The sequence below is a fragment of the Metopolophium dirhodum genome, chromosome 5 (assembly GCF_019925205.1).
Source record: "Metopolophium dirhodum isolate CAU chromosome 5, ASM1992520v1, whole genome shotgun sequence".
NCBI classification, from domain to species: domain Eukaryota; kingdom Metazoa; phylum Arthropoda; class Insecta; order Hemiptera; family Aphididae; genus Metopolophium; species Metopolophium dirhodum.
In genome coordinates, this window is record NC_083564.1 from 14768925 (window position 1) to 14787230 (window position 18306).

The following is an 18306-nucleotide window of genomic DNA, read 5'->3' on the forward strand; positions in this document are numbered from 1 at the left end:
AGAAAAATTGAATATAGCTCAAATTATCAAACTAATAAATAGTACATTAAGCAACGGCCAACATGGTTTCAGATCGGTCACTACTTATAACTTATCACTTCAACAATTTATACTCTACTCTATACTCTACTCTTTTATGAAAATTTGTCAATTTGAGTACACCGATTTTAAGAAGACCTTTGATTGTGTTGATCATGAACTACTGACTATCAAATATTTTATTGGATAAGTTAGGGTTTAGTAATCCATTATTATTTTGATTTAACTTTTTTCTTATAAACAGATTCCAGTACACTCATGTCCATGATTTATTTTCAAATACGGTTACTGTCCCATCAGGAACTCCCCAAAGCGTTCATTTATCGTGCATTTTATTTATTATGTATTTATAAATTGAATATCATCTGTTCTTAAGAAATATCACGTTACATCATCTGTACTTGGCAGGCGATTTAAAAATATTTACTCGTATTTTCTCTTAGATGATTGTTTAATTCAACAAGATGATTAAAACATTTAGTCTGATTGGTGTCGAAATTGGGATATGTGCCTAAATACTCATAAATGTTACTCAATGTGTTTTTACAGAACCCGTTAGTATATAATTCACATGTATTCCATAAGTAGGTAAGTAATGTCCAACTTAGAACATTTTTATCATGCATTTTATCAAACTGTCTGTACCTACTGGCCCCGTTTTATTCAATTGAATAAATTATTATTATTATAATTGTGTTAAATTTGATTTGTATGAGAATTTCTGTTTCATTCTATAATATGCTTTGAATTTTTATGATTCTTTTAAAAGTATATTATGTAGTAGGTACATATTGTGAAAATATGTGTAATTATTGTGACTAGATAGATGCAATAATCGTGTTATATTTTATTGTTTCATCTTAAAACTATGTAATAGATATCTTAAAATCATATTTCAATACCTTTGTCACCATGACTCGAAGAATAACTTTTAGTAATAGGTAGGACTAAAAAAAGGTATGCATTAATCGTTAATAAAAATATTTACTTATTATTTTTCGGTTGCAACATAATCATGATAATAATGTTTTTAGCATTGGATATCAATTTAGTTTGATAACGGATATTATTAATTATAAGATACAATTACAATGTGAGTACCTAAACATTACTTACAATTCGTGACTGTAAATTATTACAATAATCATATTAATTTTAATTTAATAACTATATTAATGAATACAACACATAATGTAATCTATACCTTTTGATTTAAAAATAACCCAATTATTCCATGGCTAAACCGATTGTCAAATATGGAGCCTAATCTTAGCGTATTCTCTATTAACAATTAGGTGCCTATTTTGTGGATTTACCAAAATTATTTTAAAAAAACTGATGTTAATATTGATTCAATAATAAAAAAGGCGGGTAAGTGGATGTCGCTCTGCTAAACAGTACGTTACTAGTGAGTCACTGTAATGTATGGTGTTAAATTTGAATTCAATGATATATGATCATTGTATAAGGAAAACGGTTCTGAGCGAAGACGGTCAGTCAGCCTATGATATTAACAAATATATTTGATGATATTATTGTGAATAAAGTAATTTATATATACCCTACTTATGTGAGACCTTATTTTAAATTTTCAATCCTTAGCTATAAAAGTTGAACATTTTATATATTTTTAACAACAAAATAATTATTAAATTTTAAATTTGATGTCTTATCAAAATTCAAACTTCAAATGCTTATAAAAGAAAATTGTGCCTACGTATTTTAATATTTTTCAACTGCAATTTAAACAATATACCGATAAACGATATATTTAAACAATATATCAGGATTCTTGTATCACATTTTGACGCTTTTTGACACAATAAATAAAATTGTATTGATAATTATAGAAACAAAAACTAAAAAAAATGAAATATGAAATTGTCCGTAAACAGCTAAATACAAGTCAAAATATTTTGAAAATTTTATCAAGTATAGAAATTGATAAAGTAAATATATGATATAAATCTCTTACGATTATTCGTTTTTGATTTACAACAAAAAATCGCTGTTCATGAGAAATCGATTGAATATCCAATATTTTAAAAATATGAACTTGAAATGCTCGTAAAAATTTAATTTGATTTGCTTGTAGACATTTCATTGTTGATAACGGTAGACAAATTTATATGAAATCTTGTGTTACATTTTCAAAACTTAGATTTAAAAAGAAATGAATTCTTGACTCAAAATTATTTACTAATTTACATGTTTTTCCCGTTCTTCGTCAAGATTTGAACTTTAAATGCTTAATTAAAAAAAAATTGTGACTAACGATTTTAATATTTTTTAAATGTCATTGTATCAATATAATAGTAGCTTTGTATTAAATTTTCAAGATTTTTTACCCAACAATTTTTTGTTTTATTGACATTTATATAAAAAATACTAAACTTGAAGATCTAATGTCCGTAAACTGTTCAATACAAAAAAAAATTTTTTGAAAATTTGATCGTGTATATAAAATGCTAATATTAAAAACCAGTAAAAATTTCATATATCTACGGTAATTTTTTGTAGAGTTCCACCAAAAACCAAAATGGATTTTGTCAAAAACCGATTTTGCGTAAAATTTCCCGGTTTTCCATAATTTTTTTTGTTTTTCTCGGCGCTTTTGAAAATAACTAGGAATTTTGACCTTGGATATTAACTCTCTGAACAAATTTGTGTTACTTCAGGAGTATCTGATAGAGATCACTTATCCCCCATATTATTCTGTAATTTTATAAACTTTATCGCAAAATTTATTTCGTATTCAAAAGAGTTACTGCAAAAGAGAAATTAGAATAATAGATGTCTCAATATTAACTGCAGTTCGATTTGGAGAATATTTTTAGATGGTGTCAAAATAATGATTTATATTTAAACATGAAAAAATGTTCTACGATTACCTTTTCTTTGAAAAGAATGACGATTCATTTCAATTATTCTTTTGCAAATATTAATTTATCAAGTGTATGTAATCCACAGTTGGATCAAGAGTATCCACAATTTCCTTTGAGCCTGGTTTGATGAAAAACTCTCTTTTAATGACCACATAAATTTTATTTGAAACAAAGCGTTTGCGAAGTTCGCCATATATTATAGTTGTATTCGTAAGCGCAAATCACTGATAATTTATTATTTCTACACTAATGGGCCAGGAAGTCCACATATTATTATTAGGTATATTTTTATATCACACATTTTGCACAAATATTTATTATAGCATAGGTGCAAGACCAGCTGGCCAGTCTGCGCTCCACAATCTGTGAGTTTTTGAATAACTATTATATTGTTTTGTTTAGATTTAAGGGCCGTTTAATATTTTAATGTGGTTGTGTTGGCCATTAGTAACCTGCACTAATGTACTCTATTTTGACTATTATTAATTTTATATATTGTTGGTCAATGGGCTGGTCATTTAGTATTATTATAATTTATACGTTTGTGTTAGATGACAAGCAGATACCTAATATTTTATTTATCTATATGAGATAAAGATGCTGTAGTTTTATCTAGATACATTTATCGAGATACTGCTCAACACTATTTAATGGCAACTTGAAAGTCGAGTGAGCTGTTCTGTCGCCACTGAGGAGAGTCGCTATACCCGATGAAGCAACTGCTAATGCAACTTTACCTGAAGATCTAATTTGAGCCAACAACAAATTAAGAAGGATTGTTTTTTCTGTACCAACAAGAGCATCTAAGAAAAATACTCTGCCTTGATTATTCATTACGCTTTCTGTAATAACATTAAAAGTATATTTTTGATCATCAACTAATGTCGGTAAATTGATTTCTATAAATCCTTGTAAATGGTTGTTATCGTAAGAACGCCTAATCGAGAATTCAAAAGAATTTCATGATGATGTAAATTGGCAACTTACCCGAAATTCAACTCCGTTAGCATAATAATTGTGACTTTCATAATTCTAACCTTGTGAAAAATATTTTAAAATGTTAAAAAAGTGGTACTAAAACCTTCAGTAGACTGCCAGGAATAACAGTAAAAAATGTAAGTCAATATTAATATAAATATAAATATTTTAAGTATTTTTCAGTAATATAGTAACTAATACAATGTACAGCCATTAAAGGTACTTATTGATTATTTTTCACGTACCTACCTACTCCCGATTTGCAGTACAGAATTTTCTTTTTTTCCAAATAAAATCCTACACTCAAATAATTACAATGCCCCTCTTGATATTTCTAATTTTGATTTACACTCTATTCCAAAAATTAAATCAATTTATGAAGAAGCTAAAATGTACTATATTTAATACATAGTAATATATTCATTTGAATATAAAATGAGATACATTAGAGATCAGTGTATGACTATGAAAATATTTCATTGAGACAGAAATTAAATGTATTGACTATTAGATAATCAGGCTTAGTTATTATTATGTTTGACATCTCAATATTCTTTTAAAATTTAATTAGTAATTTTATCAAACTTACTTTTTTTTAGGGTGTTAAGTTCATTATCTGTTAAATCGTAAAACTTCGGCGCAACTAAAAAATGCATTATTAATTTACAGTTAAATTCTCACTCTGAAAATCTTATTATATACAAAACTGGTACATACACAATGCATTTCATAATTAAATGTGTTATACAAGGACACGTGCTAAGGTAAAGTTTAGGCCAACTTGAGTCCAATTCATGTTAGTTAAAAGTTGCTGATACAAATGATAAAAATAGTCTTTTTTTCTTCCCCATTTCGGCACGCTTCCCTTTAAATTGTGAATATAACCATTGCCTATCCATTATTTAATATCTATGGGTATTAATATAAGCCATAATATATATAAAGAAATATAATTTTTTTTTCTTATCAAAAACGTACGGTTTTGTAACATTATTTTTGTTGATAACTCAATGAAATTCGTCTTAAAATATTACACGTTCTCTACGGACTACACGTAAGACCGTGTTAGACGTTAGTGGAACACAACTTCAGCGGTTTATAATTTAAAATATGTCTTAGCAACCTGACATAACATAATCTAACAGTTATACGTATGTTAATTGTCTGAAATATTTTAACATGTTATATTATTGGTCGCTCCCGGCCTGCGCATTTTGTGGTGACCTCAACGTGGTAATATATACGATATGTTTTGAAGAGTACAAATATGAATGTTACATATTTTTACTATTACTTACTAACTATGTAAGCCAGGAGTAAATAACTTATGAGTTAAATATTTTAAGTATTTTTCAGTAGTATAGTAACTATTACAATACCTATACAGCCTATTCTAATCAGACTATTGAAGGTATTGACTTTTTTTCACGTACCTACCTATCCCGATTTGCGAAGCCGAATTCTCTAGAGTTTTCAGTGCAACTAATGTATAATGGAACTTGAAAGTTCCTTGAAAAACCAAAATCCTACGCTCAGACGACAATGCTCCTTCTAATATTTCTAATTTTGCTTTACACTTTATCCTAAAAATTAAAACAATTTATAAATAAGCTAAAATGTATCTACCATATTTAATACATAATAATATGTATTCTAATATAAAATTAAATACATTAGAGATAAGTCTATGTAAATATTTCATTAAGACAGAAATTAAATTTATTGACTATTGGATTGTCCAAATTGAGTCTAATATATTATACTCATTAACAGTTTCTGTATATCGGCTGAGCCACTCCGTGTCAACTTACAAGAATATCGTACGTGTACATATACGCGTTATCCCTTCATTGTAGTTACTCACAAATCGGACCTGTTTTAAATTTCATTCTCATAAATGTAGAAATAATTTTTTTACCTCTACAGTCAACAGTCAATAGCAACAATTACTCATTACATAGTGGCCACATCAAACTAGTGTGATGAGGGGTATAGATCCCCGTGATCTTTTGTTGAATGTTTAAGATCTGATAGCCATTAATTAATGTATGTTAAAAAATCAGCCATATCTCCCCTTTGACAAAATAATTCCACCACCACTGCCCACACACCCACTCATTCGTATATAGCTGATAATAAATTGATCCTCCTATAGTCATCACGTTTTTTTTATTTTTCCCATATACTAATAAGAAATACTGTTTTAATACAATATAGTTGTAGTCTAGTTCTTCATATAAAGCTTCCTCGGTATCATCTCTTGTATGTTCAATTGGGGCATAAGAGCAGTATTTCCCTAACCGGAATTCCGTATAATCCATGAAGATTATGTAAATTCTAACGATATGATTCAACGAGTAATTTATTCATATTACTGTTTATTGGTACCACGCTTAGATAATATACAATGGATTTCCGTGGACCGATATTTTGGATTTTTTGATACTTTAGAGTTATATTATACACTTACGTACGCACCACGAAGGGTCCGCAATCTACCACATGTAGATTTCCTATTTGATAATATACTGCTCGTATAATCACAAGAGAATCTCACTGACAACGCGAGATCCGGTTTGGGATAGCTATAAATTAAATTATGGTGTAATTTAGACTTCAAGAGACATTGCTTCCACAGCGTGTTACGCCCAAAAGGAGTTTTTGCTAAGCATTGCTATGTCAGATAGTTATTTATATATATATATCATATTATGATATATTATGAAAATAAAAATTAATGTAAATGGAGAGAAAACAAACATGAACAAGCGAATGCCTGAAAGTGCTTTTCCAAATGTTTAGGAGACTAAGTGTACACAATTATAAAAAGATTTTTTAGTGAATATAGAAGCAGATCAACTATGTTAAAAAGTAGTGAGTGAAAAATGACAATAATATATTGCGGTGAAAAGTTAAGGATATGTAAAGAATACACGGAGAAACTATATAAAAACGAACAAGCAAACACAATCCAAATGTCTTTAAAGCAGGACGGAGTGCAATACAACATAGAACACCCATTATTAAGAGAATGGTGTTTGAGATTTACAAGAACTTAAACCAAATAAATCACCTGGAATAGATAACCTTGTAACTGGGCCAAACTTTTTAAGAGTATGGAAACTATTGACATATACTATAACGACAGAAGAATTTTATATAATCTTTACATTAAATATAAGTATGATTTTCAGGAATTACGAAAGCTAAGAAGATAAGATAAAATTAATGATACTTTAAAAGAATACTGCATGAAATTGAATTAACGGAAGACTAATGTTCTAATATACTACAATATGCAGAAGTTAGACGCAAACATAGTAGTTGTATATGAAATATTACAGGAGACAGTCCAAAGCTTCACATACCTGGATAGAAAAATCACAAATGATGGGAAAACCCATACAGATACGGTATACAGGATAGTACAGGCCAAAAGTCTAATATAGAAAGAAAAACCTTTTCACTTCAAATACATTAAATCTGGAAAACAGGAAAGCACTAATAAAAAGCTTCTTGTGGTTTGTAGTTTTTTATGAAGTAGAGAAATAGAATATAATGAAAGCAGAGAAAGCTAAAATATTAACTTACGAAGTTTGGTGTTGAAGAATTACTTTGAAAATTCCATGGAAAGAAAAGGTAATAATGTTAAGGTTTGAGAATGAATGAATACTCAAAACTCAATATGGAATACACCGAGGTTGGCGATAATAAATGGATTATAATTTAACAAGGGAGAGTTCTCACATAACTACGATTATACTATTATTTGAAGGCAAACCTGGGAAGAACACCTTTCATGAAACAAGTGACGGAAGTCACAGAAATAAGAACGTATAGAGAACTAAAATCAAATATAGAAGACAGAGAAAATTGGAGAGAAAAATCAATAATCATTTAACCAATTTTCGGATTGTAAAAATTAAAAAAAAAATTTTATGATAAGACCTCTGTCAGGAGGAGAGGTAATGTTAAAAATAGTATTTTTCTATTCCTCATTCCGGTACTCTTTTCTTTATATTGTTAATATAGCCATTGCCTATTCATTATTTAATATCTATGGGCATACCTTGCCTATTAGTATAAGATATATTATGAAATATATTTTTTTCTCATCAAACGTACAATTTGGTTACATTATAGACTACACAGAAGACCGTGTTAGTAGAACACCACTTCAGTGATTTGTAATTTATTATAGGTACAAATATGTTTTAGCAACCTAACATAACATAATCTAACAGTTACACGTATGATAATTATCTGAAATATCTTAACATAATATTATCATTGTAAAGTATTCTTATTTATAAGAAACCCTACTCCATGTTTGAACTTCTAAGGACTTTTTTTGACTGTAGAAATTCGGTTAATTTCTTATATCCTTATTATAAGTAGTTATAAATAAATTTCCAAATTGTATTACCTGTAAAATCATCATCGGTTTTTTTTTCTATTACTGTTGATAAATTATATACTTTATTGAAATGTGTGTATTTTTATTTAATTTTATAGTTAAAACCACGGACTATAATAATAAAATGGACTGGTATCGAGTGTTTAAAAGTGGAACCAAATTTTCACACAAAATACATATCAAGTGCAGGGACTTGCAATGGGTAATAACAATTAACAATGCTATCCGTCATCGACTAGATATATAACGGGTTACGAACACTAGTCCTAGTGTCCTAACGGACACCCGCCAGTCTAATCTTCTGTGCCCGTCGCTTAAATTCCTTAGATGATTGATAACATGAATTAATAAGATTATCTCTATTTCAAAAGAGAATATACCGCTTTCTCAGTGCCCGTCGAGCTATGTGGCGTGCGTCCGGCCGACGCGCGCGTGTACCTCGCGTGCTCGCGCTCGCCGGCCGCGCGTTCGCGACATATGTGGATGGCCTCGCGGGGGCTGTCGGGAGTAGTGCCTTAGTAGAAGGGGAGCTATTTGACTGGGTCGAATCCAGCGCTCGCCGACGCGGTTATACGAAACCCACCGATCTATCTCGAACGAGAGCAGCCGGCGGGGGACCGTCAGCCTGGCGCCAGGGCGCACTGAAGTAACCCGTCGGAAGAATGTGACCGCGTCATCCAAAGGCGTGAAGGAGCCGCCCTCGCGACAGATGGCTAAAGGTGTAAAAACCCCCGAGGGAATGGTCTTATACTCCCCGTCACACAGTGGTTAGTAATACCGCTTTCTCCCATCGCAACTGACGGCTGGCAGACCTCATAAGCCCAATTTTCCACACTCTTGCACTCGGTCGTGCATGGCGGTTACCAATCGAAACTGTTTGACGAGTATACACCGATTTCAAATAAATTGTTCACAATGGTTAGCGATACAGTAAATACGTATATTTTAGTTGTGGTAATTATAACCGGCTGTATATGGTTCACTACGAGATGACGGTGGTAGTGCGCTCGTGGCGGATCGGTGGTTCTTGGTGGGGGATGCGCGCTGACGTAAACCAGTCATGAAAATTATATCACAGAATAACAGTTATTCTGTGCCTATATTCTCTTTTAAACACGGTTGACGGTTGTAGATATACTATTAGCACAACTCTATGAAATAAATGGACCCCCTCATAATTAGAATATCATAAAACAGAAGAACTATCCAGTGCTCCTTGTGTGATATTTTTGAAATGTTAACTTAAGGAACCATAGTCTGTACAACAGTTTGCGGCTATGGCTCACTACAATCTAGTTCTACGGAGAACCTTATTACATTGTTTTGTGCCTTATTACAAAACATATTGAATGGTACATGTATTGTAAGCAATTTAATATAAGAGTATGGTAAGTAACCAGTATATCTACAACCGTGCTTCTGAAACAAAGTATAAGATATAATCATAGATAATATACAATGAATAGAATATAGTTCTTATCGAACGTTTCCAAATTCTTTGTCTCACTCAGGAAGTATTTTTATACTCCATTAAATTGATTACATGGTTATTATTATTAATACATGGAAGATAACCCATTTTTTTGCTGAGTAGATATACATTTTACATTGCCATCACTCTTCCTTATTCGGGAACGCTACCCCCTATATGTTATTACTTATTGATATAAAATGTCCTATCCACTGTATAATATGGATGATATACTGGATCGGAAACGAGCATCCTATCAGATGCTATGAATGTATGTACAAGAGAACAGTGGGGTGGTAGGGGGGTCGAAATAGGCACTGATAGTTTACGACATCTGTATAAATTAGGGACTAAATAGGGAAAACATTCAGTGCGAAAGAGGAACCTTTTGGTGACCATCTCTCGACCACGTCGTTTCCAGTCTATTATATCTTAGTCCTTGGATACTATGGACGGAGCCATAGCGTATTAAATTAATACTAAAAATAGTTGCTGATTATCAGCGAGAGTCACCGAATTAAGTGTTTTTTTTTTTTTTTTGTTGCGCATACGAGATGTAACTTCTTGTATATTTACCCACAGATTATCAAATTGTCATAATAATATTAATACTTATTAAGTATATTAAAAAATAATATCTACCTATATATTATACATACATAATATACAAAAAAAATATAATATTTCTTATAGGAACGGGTATCTCATTTTGAAAAATATTGTTTTGGATAAAAATTATTCCAATTAATTACAATATATTATCAGGTTTGGTTAAATAGAGTTTTAAAAATTTCTATTAATTTGTCTCCCCTCTCTCCCATCAACCACTCACCATGTCAACACCAAACCATTATATCTTAGCCCGAGGTTAAAACTAGCAAATAAATGATAAAAAATGGATTAATTAATACATTTTTAATACATCAATTCAACACTAACTTTATCACAATATATATACCTACCTACTAGATTGTAAGATTTTAAATCAATAATTCTTAAATATTCAAAAATATTCAAAATGAGTACCTTTGTCAAACGTCACTATATCTTTTATATCCAGTTCTGCACATAAAAATAAAAATAATACAATGATTTTTAAGTGTTAGCAGTATAGCTCACTACACAAAAAAGCAAAGCTGGGAAGTAACTAGTTAAAAAGTTAAAAGTTAAGGTATTAAGGTAATAGTTAATTTTTTTGATAATTTTTAACTTAACTAGTAAAAAAAAAATAGAATGAAGTAAATAACTTAGTTAGTAACTAAGTTGTTTCTTTTTATAAATAATTGTAACTTAACTTAGTTATTTTAATAAAAATAAAGTTATTTGTAGAAAGTTATTTACAAAAAATTTCTTATTATGATTCATGAACTGTATACTTAGTATACAGTTCATGAATAGACTGTCAAATAGACTGTCTATTTGCATTGATATTTTTGAGAACCGCCAGGATAAATTAAGTAATTTTGTCATTTTGAACACTTCTATTAGTTCTAATAGTTTGATTACTACTTTTAATAAACTGATGAAATTAGGACTGTAAAAATATTTTTGAAGTACCTAACATTTTAATATTTTATATTTTAATGTGAACTGTAAATATTTTCTTTTTTATAGCAATGTTTTAAATAATTTCTGTTTTAAATAATGTTTTTAATATTTTTTAATTAATTTTTTAAAAGCGAACAATTTAGATAAGACAACATTTAAAACTGAAAATACTTATTAATTTCACAAGTTTGCTTTATAGCAGAACTAGCAGCAATAGATTAATTTATATTTTTTGAGTAGAATATGATAAAATAGGTACTATATTATACTATATTCTATTATATATTTCTATTGTATTTTAATGGAAACAAATGGAAAAAAATCATATTTCAAGATTCAACTATTTAATTGTTTTTAATAAATAAATACTAATATTTAAATTATACTGCAAATATATAATTTTGATCTGTATGTAAGGTACAGCTATAACAATAATTTAAAACAGTTTTATAATTTATGAAATAATATAGTCTGTGCATTTGTTATTAATTTGTTTTACTTTATACCAAAACTAGTTATTTTCCTACGATGAGATAAAAAAAAAACGTTTATAAGTAAGTTAAAGGTATTTAAAAAAAAAATTAACTTGACTTTTAACTTCTCTTAGTTATTATTTTCATGAAAATTTGTGACTTAAATTAGTTACTCAAATTCAGTAACTTTTTAAAACTAACTTAAACTTGGCTTAGTTATTTTTTATTTTAGGATAACTTAACTTTAACTAGTAAAAAAATTGGTTAACTTGCCCAGCTTTGCAAAAAAGTACAAAGTATATTATATAAATCAATAAATCAAAAACAGCAATTAATTTTTTATTCACATTTCATTTCTCACTATAAATTTTTTTTCTGACCAACTACAACAGTGCTTCTAAACCTTTTTTTGTTATAGCACCCCCTAAATTTAATGTAAAACTGTGAAGGCCCCCCCTCAATCAAAACCATTAATTTTTTTTCTTATTCTAATTTTCTATACTAAATTTACATGCACTATTTCACACACATAAATTATTAAAATGTAAAGAAAATAATTGTTTTTTAATATATTTTTGAAACATGAAATCTTATAGTTGTATAAAACTTAAGACATATAGGTATAAACAAAAAAGAATTGGTAATAACTATAAAGCAATACACAAATATTCAGTAATAATGTTTATTTGGTTTCAAACAAAGACTAGGTAAATAATAATAATAATAATAATAATAATAAATGTGATAACTATTAATGTAACGGTTGGGCTTGCATATTTTCGAATAACATATTTATGTCAGGTGTGATGTTTGAAACTGAAATACGCAAGTTTGCTTCTAAAGACTGTTGTGAAATGCATAATCTATGTTTGTTTTTAGATTCTGAGCGAAGCGATGAATGTATTGATTTTACAATGATGTGTGTTTTTTTTTATTAATTTTTTTTTGTGTCTGTCATCACATTTTAGGACAGTAAAAGTGCTTGGATTTTTTTCAACAGTACCTTTTCTGATAGGAAAGTGAATCTAGTTGGTACTTTAGGGGGGGGGGGGGTCAAAAGTTAGGTTAGGTAATTTCCCAGTAGTTTTCAATAGTGACGTGAAATACAAAAGAAAAATTAAGGAAAAACGGGAATTTTTACGCAAAATCTGTTTTCTAGAAAATCGATTTTGGTTTTTGGTGTAACTCTAAAACAAATGACCGTAGGTACGTGAAATTTTGACTGAATGTTTATATTAGTATTTTCTATACACCATAACATTTTCCAAATATTTTGACTTATTTTGAGGTATTTACGGACATTTTCCGTTTCCATTTTCTTTAGTGTAACGGTTGGGCTGCATATTTTCGCATAACATAATTATGTCAGATGATTGAAACTGAAATACACAAGTTTGCTTCTAAAGACTGTTGTGAAATGCATAATCTAAAATTTATTTTAATCTTTATAATTTGAAGTTGTGAAAATGCAGTTTTAAAAAGATATGTTGATGCAAAAGGATTAATATATGTAAAGCCGCTTTCGAAATTACAGTAAACTCTTGCTGTCGTCTTAATCAAAATTCAGTAAGTTCGTTTTCATAAATTCGGTTTCAAGAGTTGAGTTGAGTCTTCTCTAATTTCAATTAATTGCTCTTTTGCGGCTTATGAAATATGTTCGTATTTCAAAGAAATAGAAAATAGTCTTTTTACCCAACCGTGTTCATTATTCTTATTTAAATTTGGAAAATATTCTTACTACAGAACGGGTATCGCGCAGACCAAAACTAGGCGAAGCCCTGCATCACCGTTCCACACGCTGACGCAACTGACTACAACTGGTCATGTAGACACGTTGAACAGCATATTATATCATATACAAAGATAGACCCATGTGAAGGATTTGTTCCCAGTTCGCCGACTCACAATTCGCCGACACCCAGTTTTTCGACCAAAACATCAGTTATTAATGATTTTTTAAAAATTTAAAAAAAAACCAATCCACTGACAATGATGATAATATTGGCCACATGTTTTCATTTTCTTGGCATAGAATTTTATACATCTATACGGTACTATCTAGTATCTACTATCTAGTTATCTTATCGTTGTACTGTAGTAGCGCCGAATGAAATTAAAACTGGCAGAAAATTAAGCAAAAGTCTAACACAATAAGCAACACAAATTTATGACAAAGTATATTATATAAATCAATAAATCAAAAACAGTAATTCATTTTTTATTCTCATTTCACGTCTCACTAGGAATCTATAATATGTCCAACGAGAGAACGCCGTGCGCTGACCAAAACTAGTAGTACGTGGGCTCAGAACCAAAAGGTGGTATATCAAAATATCAAATTGTTCAGGAGAGCCATTTTAAACTATTTTCCAACTGAAACTGTATTATATTTTTTCGTAATAAATGATTTTTAATGATCTAATGAATCAAATCTAAAAATTCACAAAGTTGTTCTGCGTTAACTACAATCATTTGTTTTTTTTTAATCAAAACTTAACGTAAAAAAAAAAACAAAATTTTAAGAAATTTCTGGTAAGGACCAAAAAGTTCTTCACATAGAACCTTTTGGTTATTAATATAATTTTTTTCCCTTAATTAGAACTGTTTCGTTCTGAATTAAATGTGTGTTTTTACTAAGACATTACCAACCCCAAAATAATAATGTGCCATTGGCTTTTCGTTTGTAATCCCTATTTCAAGGCAGAAATTTGGGAGGGGGTCAAGGATTAAAGGTTCAACCACCCCCCTCCCCCCGCGAAGTTTTCTCAGATTATGTAATCTTGTAAATAATTAAACATCAAAAATTATATATGGTTTTAATTTTCATACCCCCCCCCTTCCCAACTCACCACTAAAATTTGTCCTGAGTCCATTCCTTCTTAATTTATAATTTACAATTTTTTTTATAGAAATCTCTCCTTTGCTGATAAATGTACAATAATTAATAATATTGTACCATCATATTATTATTGTATGGTAGCAGGGACGTATTAAGGGACAGTGTATGGGGCAGTAAACATAAATATGACGCCCCGAATTCAGTATACGCCATTTTTACATGTAAATAACCAAAAAAAAAATTTTATCGAACAAACATTATACAATATAATTACAAAAAAGGTGGATAAGTGGATGTCGCTCTGCTGTACAGTAGGTTACAAGTGGGTCACTGTAATGGATGGTGTTAAATTTGAATTCAATGATATAATATCATTGTATAAGAAAAACGATTCTGAGCGAAAACGGTCAGTCAGCCTATGATATTACCAAGTATATTTGATGATATTATTGTGAATAAAGTAATTTATATATAACCTATTTACGTGGAGCCTTGGTTTAAATGTTCAATCCAATAGCGTCAAGGAAGATGTTTTGTCTTGTGAAAGTGTTGATGGAAGGTAATTTTTAATTCTTCTGAGGACAGAGATCCATGCGTTGGAGCATGGCATACATGCATATATCCTTAAGACAATTAAAACATTGGGAAAAGTTAATTCCAAATGGGAATTGAATAATTTTGTAAAAAAACCGTTCATTGGCGCAAATAGGGGAGGCTTGGGGGGGACTTCGTCCCCCCTTAATATCTGTCAAGTCCCCCCAGTTCAAAATCTAGTAATTAGTACTATTTTTTATATTCTGTGGTACTAAGCAATATGGCTATGGAGAGGCCCTCCTGGCTTGAGTCCCCCCAAATAATTAGGTACAACGGTACCTGATGGCAATATCGTATGCGGGCATCTCGGTGTCCCGGAGGCTATAACATATCAATAAATGTAGTGAATAGTGATAATATAAAAAATAGTACGATTAGTACGTATAGGTAGTAGGTATTAGGTATTACGAAAACAAGGTCCATAAACAGAGTTCTCTCACAATAAGTACATAATTGTTCTAATATTAGATTCCATTACGATTTTAGATATTCCAACAATTGACATCGTAAATTCGTAAACTAAAATAATTAATATCTATTTTACTAAATATTTGTTTTTTATTATAGTACAAACGACATTATCGACTTTTTTCGCCGCCTCTAAATATTTGGCCACTCCTGCCACCTTGAGCAACTGCTCCTTTTGTCCCCCCCCTCTTGATGCCCCCCTGTATGGTTGATACAATGAATGAGATAGTACTTTTTGGTTATCACTATATTATTTTATCGTGTAGATTGAACCTTTTGGTTTTCACATAAGAACCAAAAGGTGCTATTTAGATCGCTAGCAAAAAAACCAAAGTGTAAATTTGACCGATTTACCACCTTATAGTTCTGGATAACTCCTTAAATAATCAACCTACAAAGTTGGATGTGAGCTTGGATTATAGACCATTGACTAATAAACTCATTTATATCAAAAAGTGGATTTACGAAAAAAATGATTTAGCACTTTTTGGTTCTGAAGCCACGAGTAGATGCATGGATTGCATCCCCATTCCACACGCTGACGCAACAGACTAACAACTGATCATGTAGAGGGGGAAAACCCGTGCGGTTTATGTGCAGACTGTAGAAACAGCAAATCAACACGTTGGATAGCTTAGATAATATATAATGGATAGACCCTTATGAAGGATTTGTTCCCAGTTCGCCGACTCCCAATGTGCTGACACCTAGTATTTGCCTAAAAAACCTATTCGCCGACAATTATGATAATAGTATAATACCTATCTTATTAACGGGCGGTACTCTTTTCGCCCAAATATTTTAAAACTACTTTCCCTCTTTGCCCAAGAATATTATATAGCACTTTTCAGCCACATTTTTATAATACACACTTTGGGAAACACTATATATACATCCTATATCTACAATGGGCCGCTCAATATTTTAATCTTATCTTTATAATATTTGGAAACTATATAAGTATATAATAGTATATAAATATAAAGTTGATTTTGAATTAGCTATTCATAAAGCTATAGAAAATGTCTGGCCGAATACAACAATAATTGGATGTCGGTTTCACTTAACTCAATCATGGTGGAGAAATATTCAAAAGTGTGGTTTAACTTCTTTCTATAAAGACGAATCTTCAGAAATTGGTAAGTGGATACAGTATACATTTGGTTTAGTATTTTTAAATCCAGATGAAGTGTCAAATTGTTTCGTTGAAGACCTACTATCTGACTGTCCAGTAAATGACAAACTAACAAATTACTGTGATTATTTAACCGATACTTACATATCTGAAGATAGTTTATTTCCACCGAGTATTTGCAGGGCATCTAATACGTCGGAATTAATAAGAACAACCAACGCGTGTGAATCTTTTCATTCTTTTTTTGACAAAAGTTTTAATCATATTTCTCCACCAATAAGTGCCTGGTTAAGTGTTATAAATTAAATTCAAACCAAGGTCTACATACAATTAAATAGTATTCATTTACAAAGGTGTCCCAAAGATAAAAAAAAATTATGGATCGACAGCGAAAAAATGAGGAAAAAATACAGCAATATAAAGCAGGAACAATAATTAATCGGTATGATTTGATTAAATCAGTGTCATTTAACTATTCTATCTAATACTACAATACTAACAAATAGGTAATAATATTTTGACGATTTATATTTTTGATAAAAACTTACTTACATAATATAAAAATTCTATAAATGTGCAATTAACAAACACAATACATTTTTGGAGTGTAATAAAAGCCACCTCCTCGTGGTACTCTCTAGGTAATGCTAAATGGCTATATAAAACTAATTTACCTAAATAAATAATTTAAATATAACAAATTTATTATTATGTTAGATATAATTTAAAGTAAGTGTTTTCCAAAGTGTGTGTTATAAAAATGTGGGTGAAAAGTGCTATATAATATTCTTGGGTGAAAAGCGAAAGGTCATTTTTGGGCGAACGGGGTCTTGCCCGTTATTAACATGCTACAAGTTTCTACTTTCTCGGCATTGCATTCACGGTTTAAGATATACAGGTTAAACATCGGCCTATAACGAAACAGCTGAGGGCCCAGAATCACTAGCGCACCACGGTTATCTGCTTTTGATACCAATATTACCTATACTATTATAGTATTATATTGAATCTTTAAATTTGTCTTCAAGGTGCGCTATTGCCTATTAGTACTGGGAACAGCTGTTTCAGATAGTTAGTTCACCGGTCAAATTATGGGAGTTCGATACGCAACCTGTATATCTTAAATTGCAATTAAGCAACTATAAGGTACTAGGTATCTAGTATCTATAATTATCTTATCGTTATTGTTATACCTTTCAGCTATCACACGATTATTGACGTCGATCAATATACTATACATAAATAGGTAATAATACATTTTTAAATATGTATAACGTAAAAAATGTAAAAAAATTATCATGGCTATAGCGCAAAAAGAGTCAGAATAGTTTGAAAATTTTACCAAGTATGGAGAATTCTAATACTTGAATAATTTGATACTGGTGACATTCACGTTATTATAATATTTACATTACCCACAGTACTAATAGTAAATATTCTTAATGTTTAATTAAGATAT

The 18306-nt window shown here is 30.1% G+C and overlaps 1 protein-coding gene across 1 annotated transcript in view; it reads right to left on the minus strand.

Annotated features, from left to right (window-relative positions):
• Positions 1-994: 994 nt before the first annotated feature.
• LOC132945002 (uncharacterized) overlaps positions 995-18306 on the minus strand; it is a 28672-nt gene continuing 11360 nt past the window's right edge. The window contains exons 14-17 of the mRNA XM_061014600.1: positions 10817-10852; positions 8329-8361; positions 4492-4545; positions 995-1164 (exon numbers count right to left, since the gene is read on the minus strand). Of these exons, the coding sequence (XP_060870583.1) occupies positions 1148-1164; positions 4492-4545; positions 8329-8361; positions 10817-10852 (140 nt within the window). The 3' untranslated portion in view covers positions 995-1147. The remainder of the gene's footprint in view (positions 1165-4491; positions 4546-8328; positions 8362-10816; positions 10853-18306) is intronic.